Source organism: Schistocerca gregaria, chromosome 7 (assembly GCF_023897955.1).
Source record: "Schistocerca gregaria isolate iqSchGreg1 chromosome 7, iqSchGreg1.2, whole genome shotgun sequence".
Lineage (NCBI taxonomy): Eukaryota > Metazoa > Arthropoda > Insecta > Orthoptera > Acrididae > Schistocerca > Schistocerca gregaria.
This window is the reverse complement of record NC_064926.1, coordinates 511191415-511209217: the sequence shown is the minus strand read 5'-3', so window position 1 is coordinate 511209217 and position 17803 is coordinate 511191415. Positions and strand designations below refer to the sequence as shown.

The 17803-nt window shown below is 46.0% G+C and overlaps 1 protein-coding gene across 8 annotated transcripts in view; it reads left to right on the top strand.

Moving 5' to 3' along the window:
* LOC126281674 (zinc finger protein basonuclin-2-like) overlaps nucleotides 1-13703 on the top strand; it is a 116809-nt gene extending 103106 nt beyond the window's left edge. For 2 of the 8 annotated variants that reach the window (XM_049980836.1, XM_049980830.1), the window contains 4 exons: nucleotides 1847-2791; nucleotides 6588-6889; nucleotides 9534-11042; nucleotides 11124-13703. In XM_049980836.1, coding sequence (XP_049836793.1) covers nucleotides 1847-2791; nucleotides 6588-6889; nucleotides 9534-10896 — 2610 coding nt within the window. In that variant the 3' untranslated portion in view covers nucleotides 10897-11042; nucleotides 11124-13703. Of the gene's footprint in view, nucleotides 1-1846; nucleotides 2792-6587; nucleotides 6890-9533 lie in introns of all 8 variants that reach the window. The other 6 variants (XM_049980834.1, XM_049980835.1, XM_049980833.1 and 3 more) reach the window with 6 other exon arrangements.
* Nucleotides 13704-17803: the final 4100 nt, after the last annotated feature.

Below are 17803 nucleotides of genomic sequence, written 5' to 3'. Positions count from 1 at the left end.
CAAGTGTGTTACGATATCAGTATGTAAACTATATAAGATGACATCGTAAAACATAATATTAAACATGAAATTACATATGCTGTGTAATAATATTTAACTATACTACTACACTAATGCACAACACAGATAAGAAGCGCCCTTCGGGGAGATGAGGCTGAGGTCACCCTTCATAGGCTCCTCTCTCGTGTATGGCCTGGGCAAATGGAGAACGTAATTGCAGAAATAAATGATATAACCATTTTGTAGCTCATTTGGTAAACCATTTGGGAGTCCCGAGTTCGAGTCTCGGTCAGACACGAAGTTTTAATCTGTCAGGAAGTTTCAATATTATCGTACTTCACACACAAAAAAGGTAAAACTATGTCATGACATACACATATACAAGGCGACTATTATTATTGTTTAAAAAACCCGAAGCGACATAAATGACGCCGAGACAAGTAATCTACTGTAAGACACACGGGGCTGCAAATGTCGGGAAATACCCCAAATGTGGATGACACTCGTTGAACATGTGACGTCACCAATAACGTACCTCGGCACAAGTGCAGCGGTTGCGCTTGTCGATCCTACTTGGCAAGAAACCAGTGGAGACTCGGAGACCGGTAAATGAAATAATAACTCTTACGTCAATGTAAAAACATAATTGATTCTGCAGTGAAAAACATACTTCTTACCAGATGCAAGATTCGAACCCTGATCCCCACGCGTTCAAGTCTTGCACGTTGGTCCGGAGCCTCACCGACACGTGTACTTGGATCGGGATGACGCGGTACCACACATTAGTGGGCTGAACCGCTGCACGTGAGGCGAGGTAAGTCATCCGGTGACGTCACTTGGCTCACGGTTGTCAACTTTTCGGCTATTTTCCGACATGTTCAGCCTGATGTGTCTGATATTAAATTATTTGTCTCAGCGTCATCTTCGTCGATTTGGGAGTTTTTAAATATTAATAATATTCGTCCTTTATAATAGTAAGCACAGCATAATACGCTACTTCAGGTGAGACAGGCCCGAAGTGCTTACCGAAGCCCTCCCACTTGAAACAGCCATGTAAAGCGGCCATTTTTTCTACTGACGTCTTTCCAGTCGCATGTTACTTCACTCTTAGTAACACAGTAATATTTGTCTTCCTTTTCCAAAACTTATTTTATATATCATACGTTTCTCAGTGTAACAATGCAATTATGTAAAGTCAAAGACAAGTAATGGCGCTGTGAAAACCTGCAGAAAAGAGTGAAGAGACAGACTCTATAGATTTATTGCTTCTTGTTGGTAGCAAACTATCCACCATAGTTACCAAGGTAGTGGGTGGCTCTGTAATGTTAATGAATAAATAAATAACTTCCATGGAAATAGAGGGGCTCTACGGGACAAAATCTGAAGGGAAGACAATGCCACCTTTCCTTTCTGCAGGACTGTATTCAGGCAGTCTCTGGATCGAAACTGATATGATCCTCTTCCAATTTTTGCTAAGAATCAACCAGACCAGTATACATTATTACGATGGGGTTACCACCACGTAAGGCATTTTAAAGCTAATGTACACGTAATCTAGTCGGACCACTAGAGGAAGTAAGAAATTAAACAATGTGCAATTACTCTCTAACGAGACACGGGCGCCTTAGACAGAATAGAAAATATGCCAGAAAAACCTGTGTAACTTTATTGGTGATGTTGGTGTTCACCCTGCATGTTAGATACATGGTCGTATACCTGCCGAAAGTCATTTTACTCAAGTCTGTACGGGTTTCGTAGCCGCTCGTGCACGGCTCTCTCCCATCGTCGTGCTGTTGGGGGTTCAGGGAGACGCTAGAGAGTGCCATGTCGTGCTCTGTGTGCGCAGCTGTCGGACGGCACGCCGCTGGAGCGGTGGCACATGTGCGCGGCGGACGAGGAGCCGCTCGTCGTCCGGCAGTTCCTGCGCTTCAGCGAGACGCGCGCGCTGGCGCTGCAGCTGCTGGCCGCCGACGTGCGCCGCGCGCTCGCCTCGCCGCCCCCCGTCGTGCTGCCGCCGCCCTCGCCGCCCATGACGCCGCCCCACCTGCCGCAGCAGCACCACGCCAACAACCACCACCACCACGGCAGCCACCACCACCACCAGCACCACCAACACCAACACCAGCAGCTGTCCGCGTCCGGCGCCAGCCGAGCGCCGCCGCCGGCCGCCGCCTCCAGCGCCAACGGCAAGGCGCCGTCGCCCTCCGACTGGAGCGGCTCCAAGCAGGCGGCGGCGGAGGCCAGCGGCGGCCCGATGAACCTCAGCACGGGCGGGCGCGCCGCCGCCAAGCCCGCGGGCCCGCCGCCTTACTCGGCGGTCGCCCCACTACCTGCCAGCGGACGCGCCGCCCCCAACGGCGGCCGCAAGTACACCGTGGCCGACATCCTCAACGGCGGCTGCTCCGAGGAGCGGTCACCGATGGCGCACAGCGCGCTCAACCTCAGCCGCGACGCGCTGGACGGCCTCAGGATGCGCCCGGCGCCGCCCAAGCCGCCTCCGCCGCCCCCGCCACCGCTGACGCCGCAGCAGCAGCAGCATCCGCAGCAGCAGCACCAACAGCAGCAACTGCCACCTCAGCTGCCGGCTGCGGCGGCCACGTCGACACCGCTCAAGCGCCAGTGGCGGTCCGGCTCGTGCGACCTGCCCATCAACCTGGGCACACAGATCGTCAACCCCACCACCGGCAAGAAACGCGTCCAGTGTAACGTCTGTTTCAAGACATTCTGCGATAAAGGCGCTCTCAAGATACACTTCTCCGCCGTCCACCTGCGGGAGATGCACAAGTGCACCGTAAGTAGCAATCCTTCATAAATATTATTGATTCAGTTGATGAGTATCCAGTACAGCCCAGGTATGCATCCAGTCTTCTATTGATTCATCTCATCCAGCCTGCTCTCTCTGTCCCTCTCTTCCTCCCCCTCACTTGTGTTCATCTGCTACTTCCCTCCACCCTTCTCAACCTCCCTCTTTATCTACAACATATATATATCTCATCTTTCGCATCTACCTCTTCCTCACCCTTTCGAAATCCACCTCCTCCTCCTCTGCCTCTCTGTCCATCTCCTCTTTCACCCTATCCCTGTCCATCAGCTCTTTCCCATTCTCTCTGTTCATCACGCGCCCTTCCTCTGTTCATTTCTCCCTCATCCTTACCCTGTTCCTCCCCTTCTCTCCCTGTCTCTGTCCATCTCCTCCTTCACCATCACTGTTTGTTCGTCACCTGCTCCGCCTTCTCTCCCCACATTATCACCCTCACTCCAATAGGAGGTTACTGATTCTCCTTCTCCATTCCCCTCATCCCCCCCCCCCCTTCCCAGTATTTCTTTCCAGCTAGTAAATAATTCAGGTGTCGACTTTGTTGAGATTGAGCCAGGGGTTAAGCAGTACACACATGTCATATATTTTCCATATTTCTCACATATTCGTACTCATATTTCACCTGTATCAGTGGCGAATTTCGCCCTGCAGTTCCGTTTTAATGTAGCTCAGTCTTTATGACGCCGTATGTCCTGAAAAATATGGCGTAAAATGACATAACTCTGTACATACACTCAGTGCTGTATTTCTATACTGCCTGCTAACTGTATTTCGAATAGAGCTAATAGCACAGAAGTAATAAATTTAAACAACATGCATGATGGGCAGATTTTCAATCATCTCTGTGTCTCAGAAGTCATACGTTCTGTACTGTGTGTCGACAGTGGTACAATTTTGGAGATACAATCCTTGGTGTATATGAATACTGTCTGCAAAATTTGTGGTGAATACAATTGGTAGAAGAAAAGCCATAAATTAAAACGTCATGCTTCACGAGGTAGTTTTACTGTATGAACACAAACATTGTAGTAAGCCATAAACTTTTTTTCCCTTTTATCATTCTGTAGGGGTTCTCAGCTCGAAAAAGTTTCTTAAATATTTGAAATTATGTGTAAAGATTTGTGCAAGTCACTATCCCCTCTCATTCTGGAATAGAGAATGAATAAATTTTGGGGATTCGCGTGTTGTGAGCTACACTTCTCTGTCACACCCATCTCCACCCCTTTGATAGGTTTTACCCCCACAGCGATTCTTTCCAGATAGTAGGTAATATGTGTAGCAAGTCTGGCTGAAATTGGTCAAGTGCTTTAGGAAGAGACGTGGAGCATACATAAACAAATACACCTTCACAATACGTAGGGCTGTTTGCTTTAGACCTACTGTGTCTGTTTATGTAATAGGCCATATTTCTAACAGTTTTAAGTTTTTATGTGTTTTTATTAATTACAAGTTGTTATGGCACCAGAATGGTGATAATAATAGGCTAATAATGATAACAAGATACATCTGCACTAAAAAGACTTTGTCCTGCAAGACAAAAGTGAAGCACAATGAAATGTGGTAAGACCACAAATACTCAATGCAGTAGTAACTCTTAAACTTACTTAATCAGAAAAAAATGAAAGAATTCTAACAAAAATACTAGGTTCCCAAGGCGGCAGTGAATCACAATACATATTAAAATCTAATACAGAACTGTATATGAAAGTTAAAATTTAGGAGACACAATGAGAGAAAGAATATTGAAATTCTGTGGATACGTATGTGGGATGAATAATAATACATTGTATAAACAAATCTTTGACCTACTAAACAGTCAGAAATTTAAAACAACATTATTGAGATAGGTAGGAAAAGATATGAAAATACCAGGTTCGACTTGGAGACAGTAAGAAAGAAACCAGTTTTTAAAGAATCGACACAAATGGCAGTCTTTCGGGATGGAAAGAATCAAGAACTGGAAGAAAGTGGTCACAAGATGAGCAGGAACGACATTGTCCAAGAATGAAAGAAGTGTGGACCCAAAGAAAACTACAGTAGAAAACAATGAAGCAGAAATAAGATGATTGATTGTAGTCTCCAGAAGGGCTATTCAAAATAAAATAACAATAAAATGATAATAATAACAATGGAACAGTAGGTCGGACTAGGAAAAATTAAGCCGGAAGAAAAGTGTAAACGTCAGTGTCAATGAATCGAGTGTAATCTGTCAGATAAAGAAACCTTCGTGTCACAAAATGTAAATGGTCTGCCAACTAACTACAGCTATCTACAGTAAGAGATCTAGAGACCAGAGGAAGGTTTGTGACTTTAAGTGGCGGTTTTAGACCTTTTAATTCGGATTACCGTGAACATGAACGAGGATGATTATCCAGTTTACTGGATGACTAATTTGCTCTGGCTCTGAGCACTATGGGACTGAACATCTGAGGACATCAGTCACCTAGATCTTAGAACTACTTAAACCTAACTAACCTAAGGACATCACACACATCCATGCCCGAGGCAGGATTCGAACTATGTGACTGTAGCGGTGGCGCGGTTCCAGACTAAAGTGCCTAGGACCGCTCGGCCACAACTGTGGCGATGACTAAGTGTTGCCTCTTCTTCGTGATGAGTATGGCATGATCACTCCCATGTTCCAAGATTATGACATCTTGATCACAGCATTGCATGTGTACGTTCCACGTTTGACGCACACACAAGCAGTTTATTGCACCCGACTGGCCCGCTGGAAAACCACCCAATCTTGATCCCATATACAGTATAACGTCTGGGACTATTTCGAATAGCCGGCCGGTGTGGCCGTGCGGTTCTACGCGCTTCAGTTTGGTACCGCGTGACCGCTACGGTCGCAGGTTCGAATCCTGCGTCGGACATGGATGTGTGTGATGTCCTTCGGTTGGTAAGGCTTAAGTAGTTCTAAGTTCTAGGGGACTTATGACGACAGATGTTAAGTCCCATAGTGCTCAGAGCCATTTGAACCATTTTGAACTATTTCGAAAAATTGGTTCAAATGGCTCTGAGCAGTATGGTACTTAACATCTGTGGTCATCAGTCCCCTAGAACTTAGAACTACTTAAACCTAACTAACCTAAGGACATCACACACACCCATTCCCCAGGCAGGATTCGAACCTGCGACCGTAGCATCGCGCGGTTCCGGACTGAGCGCCTAGAACCGCGAGACCACCGCGGCCGGCGAACTATTTCGAATAATGGATGAAATCTAGCAGAAATTTAAAGACATATTGACTGTTAACCGACCATGGTTGTTTCAAAAATGTGAAGAGGTTTTTCAGATACCGTTGCGACTCACGAAACAAGTATTCTTGCGCTGTTGTTTGTGACGGTCACAAGACTAAATATGAGCACAGCACATGTCAAGAGTTTACAAAAAACTTTAGTATCTGTGTTCACTTGTGTTAAATGTTTTTTCTTGTGCGCCACTGTAGTCTGATAATGAGACGTAACCACGAAAGATGTTGTTAATTAAATAACTAAATTAGTCAAATTTGGCGCTTTTGGAGGTATATCAGAAGCCTTTTCCAGTTATCACTGAAATTTGCTATCTCTGTCAAATACGATAATCAATTAATAGCTTCCGCTATATATGGGTGTCTCTTCTTCGCCGAAATATGCCAGAGGTGAGTTTACATTTTAGCAGCGTAATGTCTCCTGGGGTGACAACTTTTTTGCCCAGGGTCCTTATGTTACGCGAAAGAAAATCTGGTCCCACGCAGGACCTGAGGAGTCTCCTATGTTGGCAGGTGGAGGGCTGCAGCATGATGTTCAGCTCGCGCAGGTCGCGCAACCGGCACAGCGCCAACCCCAACCCCAAGCTGCACTCGCCGTACCTGCGGCGCAAGATGTCTCCACACGACGGGCGGTCTGCGCAGGCGCGCCAGATGCTGCTGCCGCCTCCCGCCGCCGCCGCAGCCGCCGCCGCCGCCGCCGCGGCCGCCGCCGGCGACCCGCTGGCATTGTCCTCGGCCCTCGGTTCGCTGCCCTTCCCGCCCTTCCCGCTGCTCATGCCGCCCCCGCACCTGCTCAAGCACGGACTCGACATGAGGTGAGCATACGACGCACGCACACAGTGGGCTACACCGCACAAGTAGCCCACTGCTCCTGAGCAGATATGCCTCCTCGGCCACCAGTGATAAGACACACATCTCGCATTCCGGAGGACGTCGGTTCGAATCTTCGTCTGTCCATCCAGATTTGATTTATCTGTGGTTTCGTTGAACATTTTATCGCGGTTGCTGGAAAAGTTGCTCTGAAAACGGTATGGCCGATATCCTTCCCCATTCTTCACCAATCCCCTTCTCTACTGACCTTGACTCGGATGTGTATTGAAACCCCAATCTTCCGGTTTTTATTTTTGCTGGCCGGGGTGTCGAGCAGTTCTAGGCGCTACAGTCTGGAACCGCGCGACCGCTACGGTCGCAGGTTCGAATCCTGCCTCGGGCATGAATGTGTGTGATGTCCTTAGGTTAGTTAGGTTTAAGTAGTTCTAAGTTCTAGGACACTGATGACCTCAGAAGTTAAGTCCCATAGTGCTAAGAGCCATTCGAACCATTTGAACCTTCAGTTTTTTCCTTTTCAGTTTAACCACAGTTACTGTTAACAATCGTACCAAACACTTCACTCTCATCGTTTTCTTCCATCTCATCAGACTTCTTATGACTCCTCACCAGTACGTTTAACATCTTTACAGCTTACATTGCTGCCAGGACACTAAACATCCATAGCCGATTCTCTGCAGGGCCTCAGCCGTCCATTTGCTGACTACCATCAAGATGACATAATAACTAACTCACAGCTTACTACTCCTAAAACCGGATCTACCGTAGATTTCTATCTAGAATCTTCGAACTTCCACGAGTGCATTGCTATGGAGGTCTTTGACGCAACTGAAAAAGATAACTTACGTGCTGTAATCGGCAACGGCCTTGCAGCAGTGGCTACACCGGTTCCCTTGAGATCACTGAAGTTAAGCGTTGTCGGGCGTGGTCGGCACTTGGATGAGTGACCATCCAGGCCGCCATGCGCTGTTGCCATTTTTCGGGGTGCACTCAGCCTCGTGATGCCAAATGAAGAGCTAGTCGACCAAATAGTAGCGGCTTCAGTCAAGAATACCACCATAACAACTGGGAGAGCGGTGTGCTGACCCCACGCCCCTCCTATCAGCGCCCTCCCTGAGGATGACACGGCGGTCGGATGGTCCCGGTAGGTCACTCGTGGCCTGAAGATGGAGTGCCTTACGTGCTGCAAACAGTATTTCATATGCAATACCTTAAAAATTACATGCTAACTGCTAATGCCAGACCTACAATCATCCGTGACTTATCCTATAGCAACTATAATGTCACTAGAAATCCATAGATACTCAAACTGGAAGTAAATCTTTACCTTTTCTCACAGCCAGACATGATATCTTCCATGTAACAGACTTTTCAGACACCATGTACACCCATATTCCTACCAAGTCCCTCTGTCCTTCTTTCGCTGTAACATGGGCTTACACGGAGGCCAGATGGAACTTGCAAAATCCTATCTGTTTACTGGACTTCAACTGCACATATTTGTCTGTAGGTATATACCATAGGATGCAATGAATAGTATAAAAACAAATTAAACAAGATCATCTATTAGTATAATTGGTTATAGAGATTGTTCTTACACTCAAAACAGTTTGATTAGCCCCGCCACGAATGCCCCTCGGGGGCAAACCTCTTTGGCTCAGAGTCGCCCTCGCTCCCTAGATCCTCAATTATTGTCAGATGTATTCCAGTGTACGTCCTCCCCTACAGCTTGCACCCTCTGAAGCTTCCTCTGCTACCACGGAGCCTGTTTCCCGATGTCTTAACGCTTGTACTTTTATCCTGTCTCTTTATATTGGTAGTTTTCTCCAAATGTTCCTTTCTTCGCTGATTCTGCGGAGAATCTATTTACGTTGTATTATCAGTTCACTTAATGTATTACATTATCTTATGTTATCAGTTAGATAAGTTATTTTCAGTTATGTTATCAGTTATATTAACGGTTCATCTCATTTTAAACATTTTTCTACAGAATCACATCTCAAATGCTTCGAGTTTCTTTGTTTCCAGTTTTCATACAGTTCATGATTAACTTATTTTCAGAACTTTCTGCTCTGTGTAAGGAGGCGAGACACCATGGTTTTTATCTAGATTTACAAGGTAAACAACTACTGCGCATACACCACGATTCACACAACTGATTAGCTACTTGATGAACCTGTACCTGTCACATAGAAAGACAAAAAACATTGTTGATATTGTAGAGAGAGTGTCATTGCAGGGACTGTTGCTAATTCCATAACAAAACGTCTTTCAGTTCTTCCTATGAAAAAGTATAGTGGTCTCAGAATTTATACGTTTCAAGATCATTGTATACTGGTTTTACTTTTTTGTTTGCTGAGGAGGACCAACTTGCAAATTATTTTAACACGCTTTACATGTATTTATTAGTGGGGTCCTTGTTCACACTATTGCACTGCCATGGAAGTGCAAAACATATAATGTCACAGCCTTGCACTGCCCTACATAGTCCTCTTGTATGGGGTCCGTCAGACAAGGTTTCCTTGAGCCAGAAATTATCGTGGCCACCACGGTCTTTAACCAAAGCAACTCTAGCTGTTATGTAGTGCTTTTGTGCATGATAGGTGTTAATAACGATGTACCTGTGTGCAGGTTCGGCGAGGAATGCCGCCAGGAACAGTGGAACAGTGTGAGCCTGGCGAGGCCTGCGGAAGACAACGCGGCGTCGAGCAGCAGCAGCCGACCCACCGAGGAGGACGACATGTTCGACGACGACGACTACGGCATCGTCGTCGACGGAGACATGGACGATGACGAGATCGAGGAACGCGACGAAACTGACGACCATTCTTCGAAGAACGACGAGGCGGAAGACGCCAGCGTGAGCGACTCGCAGGCCAGTGGGGCGCAGCTAGGTGCCGAGACCAAGACTGACGAAGAGGTGCAGAGCAACCCGGAGGGCGGCGACGCCCCTATGGAGCCGGCCGACGGCGCCGGCCTCAAGCAGGAGCAGGCCGCAGACGGCGTCTCATCCCCAAAGAGTTCCCGCAAGAGGAAGAACAGAAATCCCACGCGCTTCATGGTGTCCAACCACAAAGAAGGTTCGACATCGGCAGAGGACGGGTCAGTGTGTGACGAAACGTACGACTCGGCTGCTTGTAACGAAGAGAGGAGTGACAACGGAAGATTGACGGCACAGGTGAAAACGGAGCCGATGGAAGAGGACGAGAAGGCAGACGCGAAAGAAGACTGGCAAGGAAGACAGGAGAGTGAAGACGCGGCGCACTGTGAGAGCGCTAGGAGTGACAATGCCGACTGTGAGTCCAGCAGGATAGGTCCTGACGAGCAGTGTTGGGAGAAAAAGGAAGAAACCGCGAGTGTGAAATTAGAGCCCGACTATCAGTCTGCCTCCTGTGGGAGTATCAAGCGGGAGTTCTCCGACCAGATGGCGGCAGCGGCGGACCAGGCTGCCGGGGGGTACTACTACCAGCGCCAGTCCGCGGATTCATCGTTCAGCGTGGGCAGCGCGCTGCAGCAGCTGGAGTGCCTCTCGCAGCGGCAGTTCAGCGGCCTGCAGTACCCGCAGCACGGCGCCGGCCACCAGAGCCCCGCGTCGGCGGCGCCATCCACCAGCCCCTCCGGCTCGTCCAAGGACTCGAGCGGCGGCTGCGACGACTGCTGCCTGCCCGAGGTGGACCCGGAGAACCCGCGGCGCTGCCCCGTGTGCGGCGACGTGCTGGCCGACGTGTTCGCGGTGCGCGCGCACATGCAGAGCGCGCACATGCGGCTGGTGCACGCGTGCAGCTTCCAGGGCTGCAAGGCGGCCTTCCCGTCGCGCCGCAGCCGCGACCGCCACAGCGACAACCTGCGCATGCACCGCCGCCTGCTGTCCGCGCCGCATTCGGACGCCGCGTCCGCCGCTGCCGCCGCGCTCTTCGCCGACATGATGGCCTACAGCGACGCCGCCAGCGAGGCGTTTACCAAGCAGTGCCAGCCCAGGTCTGTCGACATGTGAACTGGAACTGGTCCGAGGTGCTCCAGAGCCAGTGCTGCCGCACTACTTCCTGAGTCCTCCCCCAGGTCTGTCGACGTGTGAACTGGAACTGGTCCGAGGTGCTCCAGAGCCGGTGCTGCCTCACTACTTCCCCAGTCCTCCCCCAGGTTTGTCGATATGTGAACTGGAACTGGTCCGAGGTGCTCCAGAGCCAGTGCTGCCGCACTACTTCCCCAGTCCTCCCCCAGGTCTGTCGACGTGTGAACTGGAACTGGTCTGAGGTGCTCCAGAACCGGCGCTGCCTCACTACTTCCCCAGTCGTCCTACTGTGCCACTGTATAGAAACCGACCAACCACCTCGAACGAGTAATCCAATAAGCACTAATTTTCGCGCCTCCCCATCAGTGCCGAGCTACCGCTCATCAACGCACTAAAGCCCAGCCATGGTACTGCTCTCTCAAATGAGGTCTAGAAGACATGTGTGAAGTCGCTAGGCACGTGTTCCTCAATCAGTGCCACCACAAGTGTTTCGACATGTGAACTGACCCGAGGTTCTTCAGAACCGATGGTGCCTCAGTACAACTCGCGTCCTCCTACTATGTCACAGTGGACCAGAGGAAGCGAAGTCTTTGGGACGAGTAACCCAATAACATTACTTCTCATGCCGGCCTATCAAAGCCACGAAGTGATCTACTGGTAAAATGATGCATATACATAATTACAGTCTTCAAAATAAGGTTTAGCAACTTCACATGTTTAATATGTCAAAGCTTTTCCCTCTATTTTAAATTCATAAAAATTTTGTGCCACCTAACAAGGACACAATATGAAGCCTATTACAAGACAGCAGTTCCGGGTATACGTGGATACGAATACATACAGGACAGATGTTAACATTCGAGCTGTGATGCGAGTCAGAAGGGAATAAACCTTACGAATTTCTTCTACAGCTCAAAGATGGAGCAGTAATAGCTAGTGACTGACGCCAAGTTCTATTTGAAACAGTATAGAGAAGATAGCGAGCACACTTGCTGATCAGAATATTGGGGATGCTAAACGAGAAAAACCCTTGATACTGTCGGTAATCTACATTGGAGTCATACAGGACACAGGGATGAGTTAGACAGTTGTCATATCTGTAATTGGAGACTGTGGGATGTTATCAACTGATTGTGACTGATTCGTCAGAAAGATGATAAACTGGTGTAATGCTGACGCAAGTGAACATATGACGGAGTTGATGTTATCGAAGTGAAGCAATTTAAAATGTTGACTGGACAAAAGGAGTACATTTATGTATACGACTTAATTGGTAAATATGTGTAAAATAATACATACGCAGGAAGGACAGCAGGGACGAAGAAAGAGACAGAGAGAGAGAGAGAGAGAGAGAGAGAGAGAGAGAGAGAGAGAGAGAGAGACCGTTTGGAAGAGTAGAGATCAATGTTAGACGGACAGAAGTTTGTCATCTGAGTCGGTAGATCAACACATGCAGTGGTGTATGTGAAGCGTGCAATACGAGTTGATAACGTGATGTTATGATTCATCCAAAATTATACGTTTTAACTGTATGTACAACAATACAGATACTTACACAGGAAATGGTCTGCCCTTAGATGCCACGTTCGTGATGGTTTGCTACCATAAAAATTTCAGCTTGTGGACAGGTTATTTCCGTTATTGTTGTTCGCTTCCCCATAACAATTCATTACGTGATTAAGTGAGCGGTCATGGTTGAGGCAGAAGTATGAATGAAGAGTCACTATTCCAGTGGTTCATGTCTGACTGACATAACACCCTAATGTTGCTGGGATTTCAGTATTATGTGTTTATAGATATTCTTTTTCTCATTTTCTTTATTCTGTTTTGAAGTTCTGTATTTTCTGGTAATATCCAGTGAGTGGCAAAATTTTGATATTTCTGTTGAAATACAATAGCAGAAGCCACATAGAAACAACTGTACAAATTACTCATTTTAGATACATTCTGCAGCAAATTTTCCGTTACATAACTTCTCCACAGCAGTTTTAATAGTGTGTGCAATTTTATAGTAGAATATTATGTATTAGAGATCATCTAATAAGAGACGTTATTCCCATATTACATAGCATATTTCGCAGACTTTTTGTTTGTATTGAATCAAGTTTAAGTTTTCATTGTGATTTCTAGTAATCTAAGCTAATATACTCGTTTTCCAAATTGTTTACTGAAGGCAGTTGTAGAATACAGGCCACTCGGACAACCGACGTAGTCTTGCTTTCCGACCAGAAAACTTTTGTGCTTTACGAGCTGTTTCATTTAGTGCAATGTGCTGAATATGTGACAGTCATGTATAATAATTTATGTGTATAGAACCCTGAGGGTGATTTTCGTATAATGTGGTGCTGTAAATACATGAGAGAACTCTGAATGTCGTTATGTAGATCATGGAAACATGTAAACCCATCCGTCGCTTTATAAATGTAACATTATCAGAATCGTAATTCATAGACCTACATGTATTAGAGAAATTTATGTGCTGTGTCTTCTTTAAATGTAATAACAGAAATTTAAAATTGATTTGTGATCTGCTCTTCAGCATGATAGGCAATAAGAAACTTAGTTTCTACATTTTATGAACTGTATTTCCTACATAGTAATGTTAAGTGTTTCCTTTATTACTATAGTACAGCTATTTACATGCCGCAGTCATAACCATTTGATAACTTAAGGAAAATAATTTAGAGGACAGTAGATAGTATTTGCTAAATACGTACTGCAATAAATTCTCTTATAGTGAAACGTACGTTTACCTTGAGAAATGTTTCAATTAAAGGTCTGCGATCTTATCCGAGCATTCTTATTTAATTTCCTGCCTTTACATATAGTACTTAAAGATTCATAATTTCAGAAACACTGCATCTCTGTTTCTGAAATCAATTGTTACATTTATTTCGCCTAAATAAGATACTCAAAATCAAAATCTCCTTTTGTTACGTAGCAAATACGCTGAAGCAGAAATTGATCGATATGGAACACTGCTGATGCGAAGCTGTTATCTTTTGAAAACAATAAAGTGATACACTGATTGGCGCCACTGTTCATTCATCCATCTCATTTTTCATCTCATGCTTTGATTTCACAAAGCATTCTGAAAGAGGGACGTTAAAATATTGATTAATTTCCGAATAACACGACGAACGAAACGAGCGAACCACCTATTAGGCCACAGCTGAGTAACATTGCTATTATGCAAAGTGCTAGCCAGGCTCTTAAGAGACTAGAGGCTGAGGTGATAAAAATCATGGGGTAGCGTGCCGGATCTGCTTTTCCCCAGCGCAGTGCAACAACTAGACGTGCTATGGACTCAACAACTAGACGTGCTATGGACTCAACAACTAGACGTGCTATGGACTCAACAACTAGCCGTGCTACGGACTCAGCAAGTCGCTGAAAGTTCCGTGCAGAAATACTGACCGCTCTGCCTCTAGAGCCATCGGTAATTGTGAAAGTGTTGGCGGTGCAGGAATTTGTGCACGAGTTGACCTCTCGATTATGTCTCAGACAGGTTCGATGGTCTTCATGCCGGGCGCTCTAATCGTCCAGAACGTTCTTCAAGCCAATCGCGAACAACTGTGGACCGGTGACATGGCACATTGTCATCCATAAAAATTCCATCTTTGTTTGGGAATGGTCTCCAAGTATTCGAACATAGATATCTACAGTCAATAATCGGTTTAGGTGGACGAAAAGAGCCACTCCATTCCACGTAAACACAGCTTACACAGTTATGAAGCCACCAGTAGCTTGCACAGTGCCTGGTTGACAACTTGCGTGCTTGGCCTCGTGAAGTTTGCGTCACAGTCGAACCCTACCATCACTCTTACCGACTGAAACCAGGAATCATCCGACCAGGATACGGTTGTTCAGTCGTCCAGGGTCTAACCGATATGATATCGAGGGCAGCAGAGGCGCTGCAGCTGATGTGTTGTTAGTGAAGGCATTCGCGTCGGTTGTCTGCTGCCGTAGCCCATGAACGCAAAATTTCGCCGCACTTTCCCTACGGATACGTTCGTCGTAGGTCCCACATTGAGTTTTGCTGTTATTTGGCGCAATGATGCTTGTCTGTTAGAGCTAAAAACCCTACGCAAAAGCCGCTGCTCACGGTAGTTGATGAAGATCGTTGACCACTGACCTGTAAGTGGTGAGAGCTAATTGCTGATAATTGGTATTCTCGGCACACTCTTGACACTGTGGATCTCGGAATATTGAATTCCCTATCCATTTATCCGTTTCCACCCTGAGAACATAATTTTTAAACCTTTATCTGAAATATGCTAATTCCCATGCATTATGACCTGTGGAATCAGGTAAATATAATGAAAAAAAAATTGTCAGGGTGATAGATTTTTCACGATCGGGCTAGTTAGGTTTTATCCCAGTCCAAATAATAAGTATTTTGCTGTTCAAGAAGTGCTTTTATTTATTTTTCTTTCAGGGCTTTGAATACAATAATATGACAGAAGTGATAAAAACATATATACGTTGCAAAATAACCTACCCTCATACAAATGCATGCACCTATGCACATGCGCGCGCGCACACACACACACACACACACACACAAACATTAATTTTTAAGCTGGAATAAACGAAAGCAGTTTTTTTAGCTTGGCTATGTACAAATGTTGGTCACACTTGATGCAACGTGACATAGCTCAAAATCGTCATTGTCGTCAACGTTGAGCTCACTTAAATCGGAATCCACCAAATTAACTTGTATCATTTCTTCACCTTTTACCCCTAATTTTAAGGCAAAAGGATATTTTATTTGTATATAACAACTACGCGTGTGAATGTGTGCTTAGTGTCAAAGCTTGGCATCATTAACGCCTGAGAAGCACGTTCGAGTTGTTCCAAACATAAACGTTTATAAAATCCAATGGGCACTTCATGCACTTATTTAGCCACGTTATATAGGTTAAGTGAAACATTCTCAATCAAAAATAATGCAGAATTGCCTTAAACGCACACAAATGGAAGAAAATACATTTTATTTACCTCGTGGACTCATGGCCCTCTCTTCTCGTCGAAGTTTGAAGTCATCTGTTGCCCTCTGGTGGTCGCATTATGAAACAAAACAGCTACCAAACGGAAGCCGGAAGCTCGCACAGTCGTTGCAGTCTAGAGCGACGCAGAAAAGTGATGTATTTGAGGCGTCGCCAATTTAAAATCCAACTTGCCAGGATCGAAAGGATTATGAAACGGAATGTCCCATGCGTGTGGCTCCAACTACCATTCCGATTTGGAAGTCTCATAATTGCCGACGTGCGCCCATAATAACGTCGTACATCATTTCACACGAATCACCTGAGCACAAATGACAGCTCCGCCGGTGCACTGTCATTTTCTACCTTGTGTACACCATGCTACCACCATCTGTATATGAGCATATCGTTATCCCATGCGTTTGGTCACCTCACAGTGTACACAGTTACTTTTTAATCGATTGTTCAACCGTTCTGCCCCGTAAATTACAGAAAACTGGGAAAGAAACGCCATGAAGCAGTTACCTCTCGCAAGTGAACTGTCATTTACGTACTGTAGAGAGTGTAGCCTGTACATGACCGTAGTTAGAGTGTCATGCACGTTATCTTGATCAACACTTTCAGCGTTTTCTATAGGCTCACTTAGCTGCAACACAATACTGAGTAAAACAGTCTATAAACTTGATAGAGGCTTCAGTTCTGTGAGTAAGAGACTTTGCAAGTTTCTTCACCTATGCCATACCCATATGAAACTACTGATTAATTGTTATCGAACAGGATTACGGAAGTGTTGGGGTACTGGTTGCTGCGTTTCGCCTACTGTTCCAAATAGTGCCAAGCGTTTGCGGGCAGTCCTGTGAACACGGCTCTTGGAAGCTGGGACTGTTCGCAGCATACTCAAATGAATATACGGAAGAAAGGTCAACACTTGGTCACGGTGAACGTTACAGCGCCGGCCAGAGTGGCCGAGCGGTTCTAGGCGCTACAGTTTGGAACCGCGCCACCGCTAAGGTCGCAGGTTCGAATCCTGCCTCGGGCATGGATGTGTATTATGTCCTTAGATTTGTTAGGTGTAAGTAGTTCTAAGCTCTAGGGGACTGATGACCTCAGAAGTTAAGTCCCATAGTGCTCAGAGCCATTTGAACCATTTTTTTAAACGTTACAGTAAACATCCTCGTTCATGATGACGCTAGCCTGAATGAGAGAGCCCAAGTCATGGTATGAGAAACACACACAGATAGAAAAGCACACAATCACCTGCAGCGTGAGTAGCAGCCTTCTCACATTGCGTGTTAAATGCCACATCAGGCAGTAGTGCTCTGGACGCCTTGCATCACTTGAAAAGAAGCAACAGCGTGCCTCACTATGTTCTTCCAGTCAGCTACTGTGCAGTATCTGAGTTGTATGGTCCACTGAAGACATGTAAATATATGATAATAAGTTTATTGCAGCCAAATAGCCCTACAAATTCAATGTAAGTGATAATAATAAGATAAATTAGAAATTTCACATATTGTGATTTGCATTGTCACTTATTGTTCGTGTCCTTTTGGTACAGAGCTCTATATGGTAACGTTTGCAAATCTGGTGACACATTTTACACACATATCGTTTGGTACATGATATGACGTGTTGTTGCAAATAAGATGGTGGAAACCATGGACTGCCAATCTGGTATTCACGTGTCTCATTTCGAAGTTTTCCTTTGTCCATGTTCGGTCAATCATGGCATCTGTGCTCTAAAATTCTGGGGGTATGTCTTCCCATTTTTCCTTCAATGTTTTAAGTAGACTTTCCAAGGCGCTGCTATTGGGTAGTTTCAGGATTGTCCGAAGGTCTTCAATGAGGAAGGGTTCTCTCGCCAGCAGGTATACAAGTCTCGATCGTGTTGTTTTGGACAC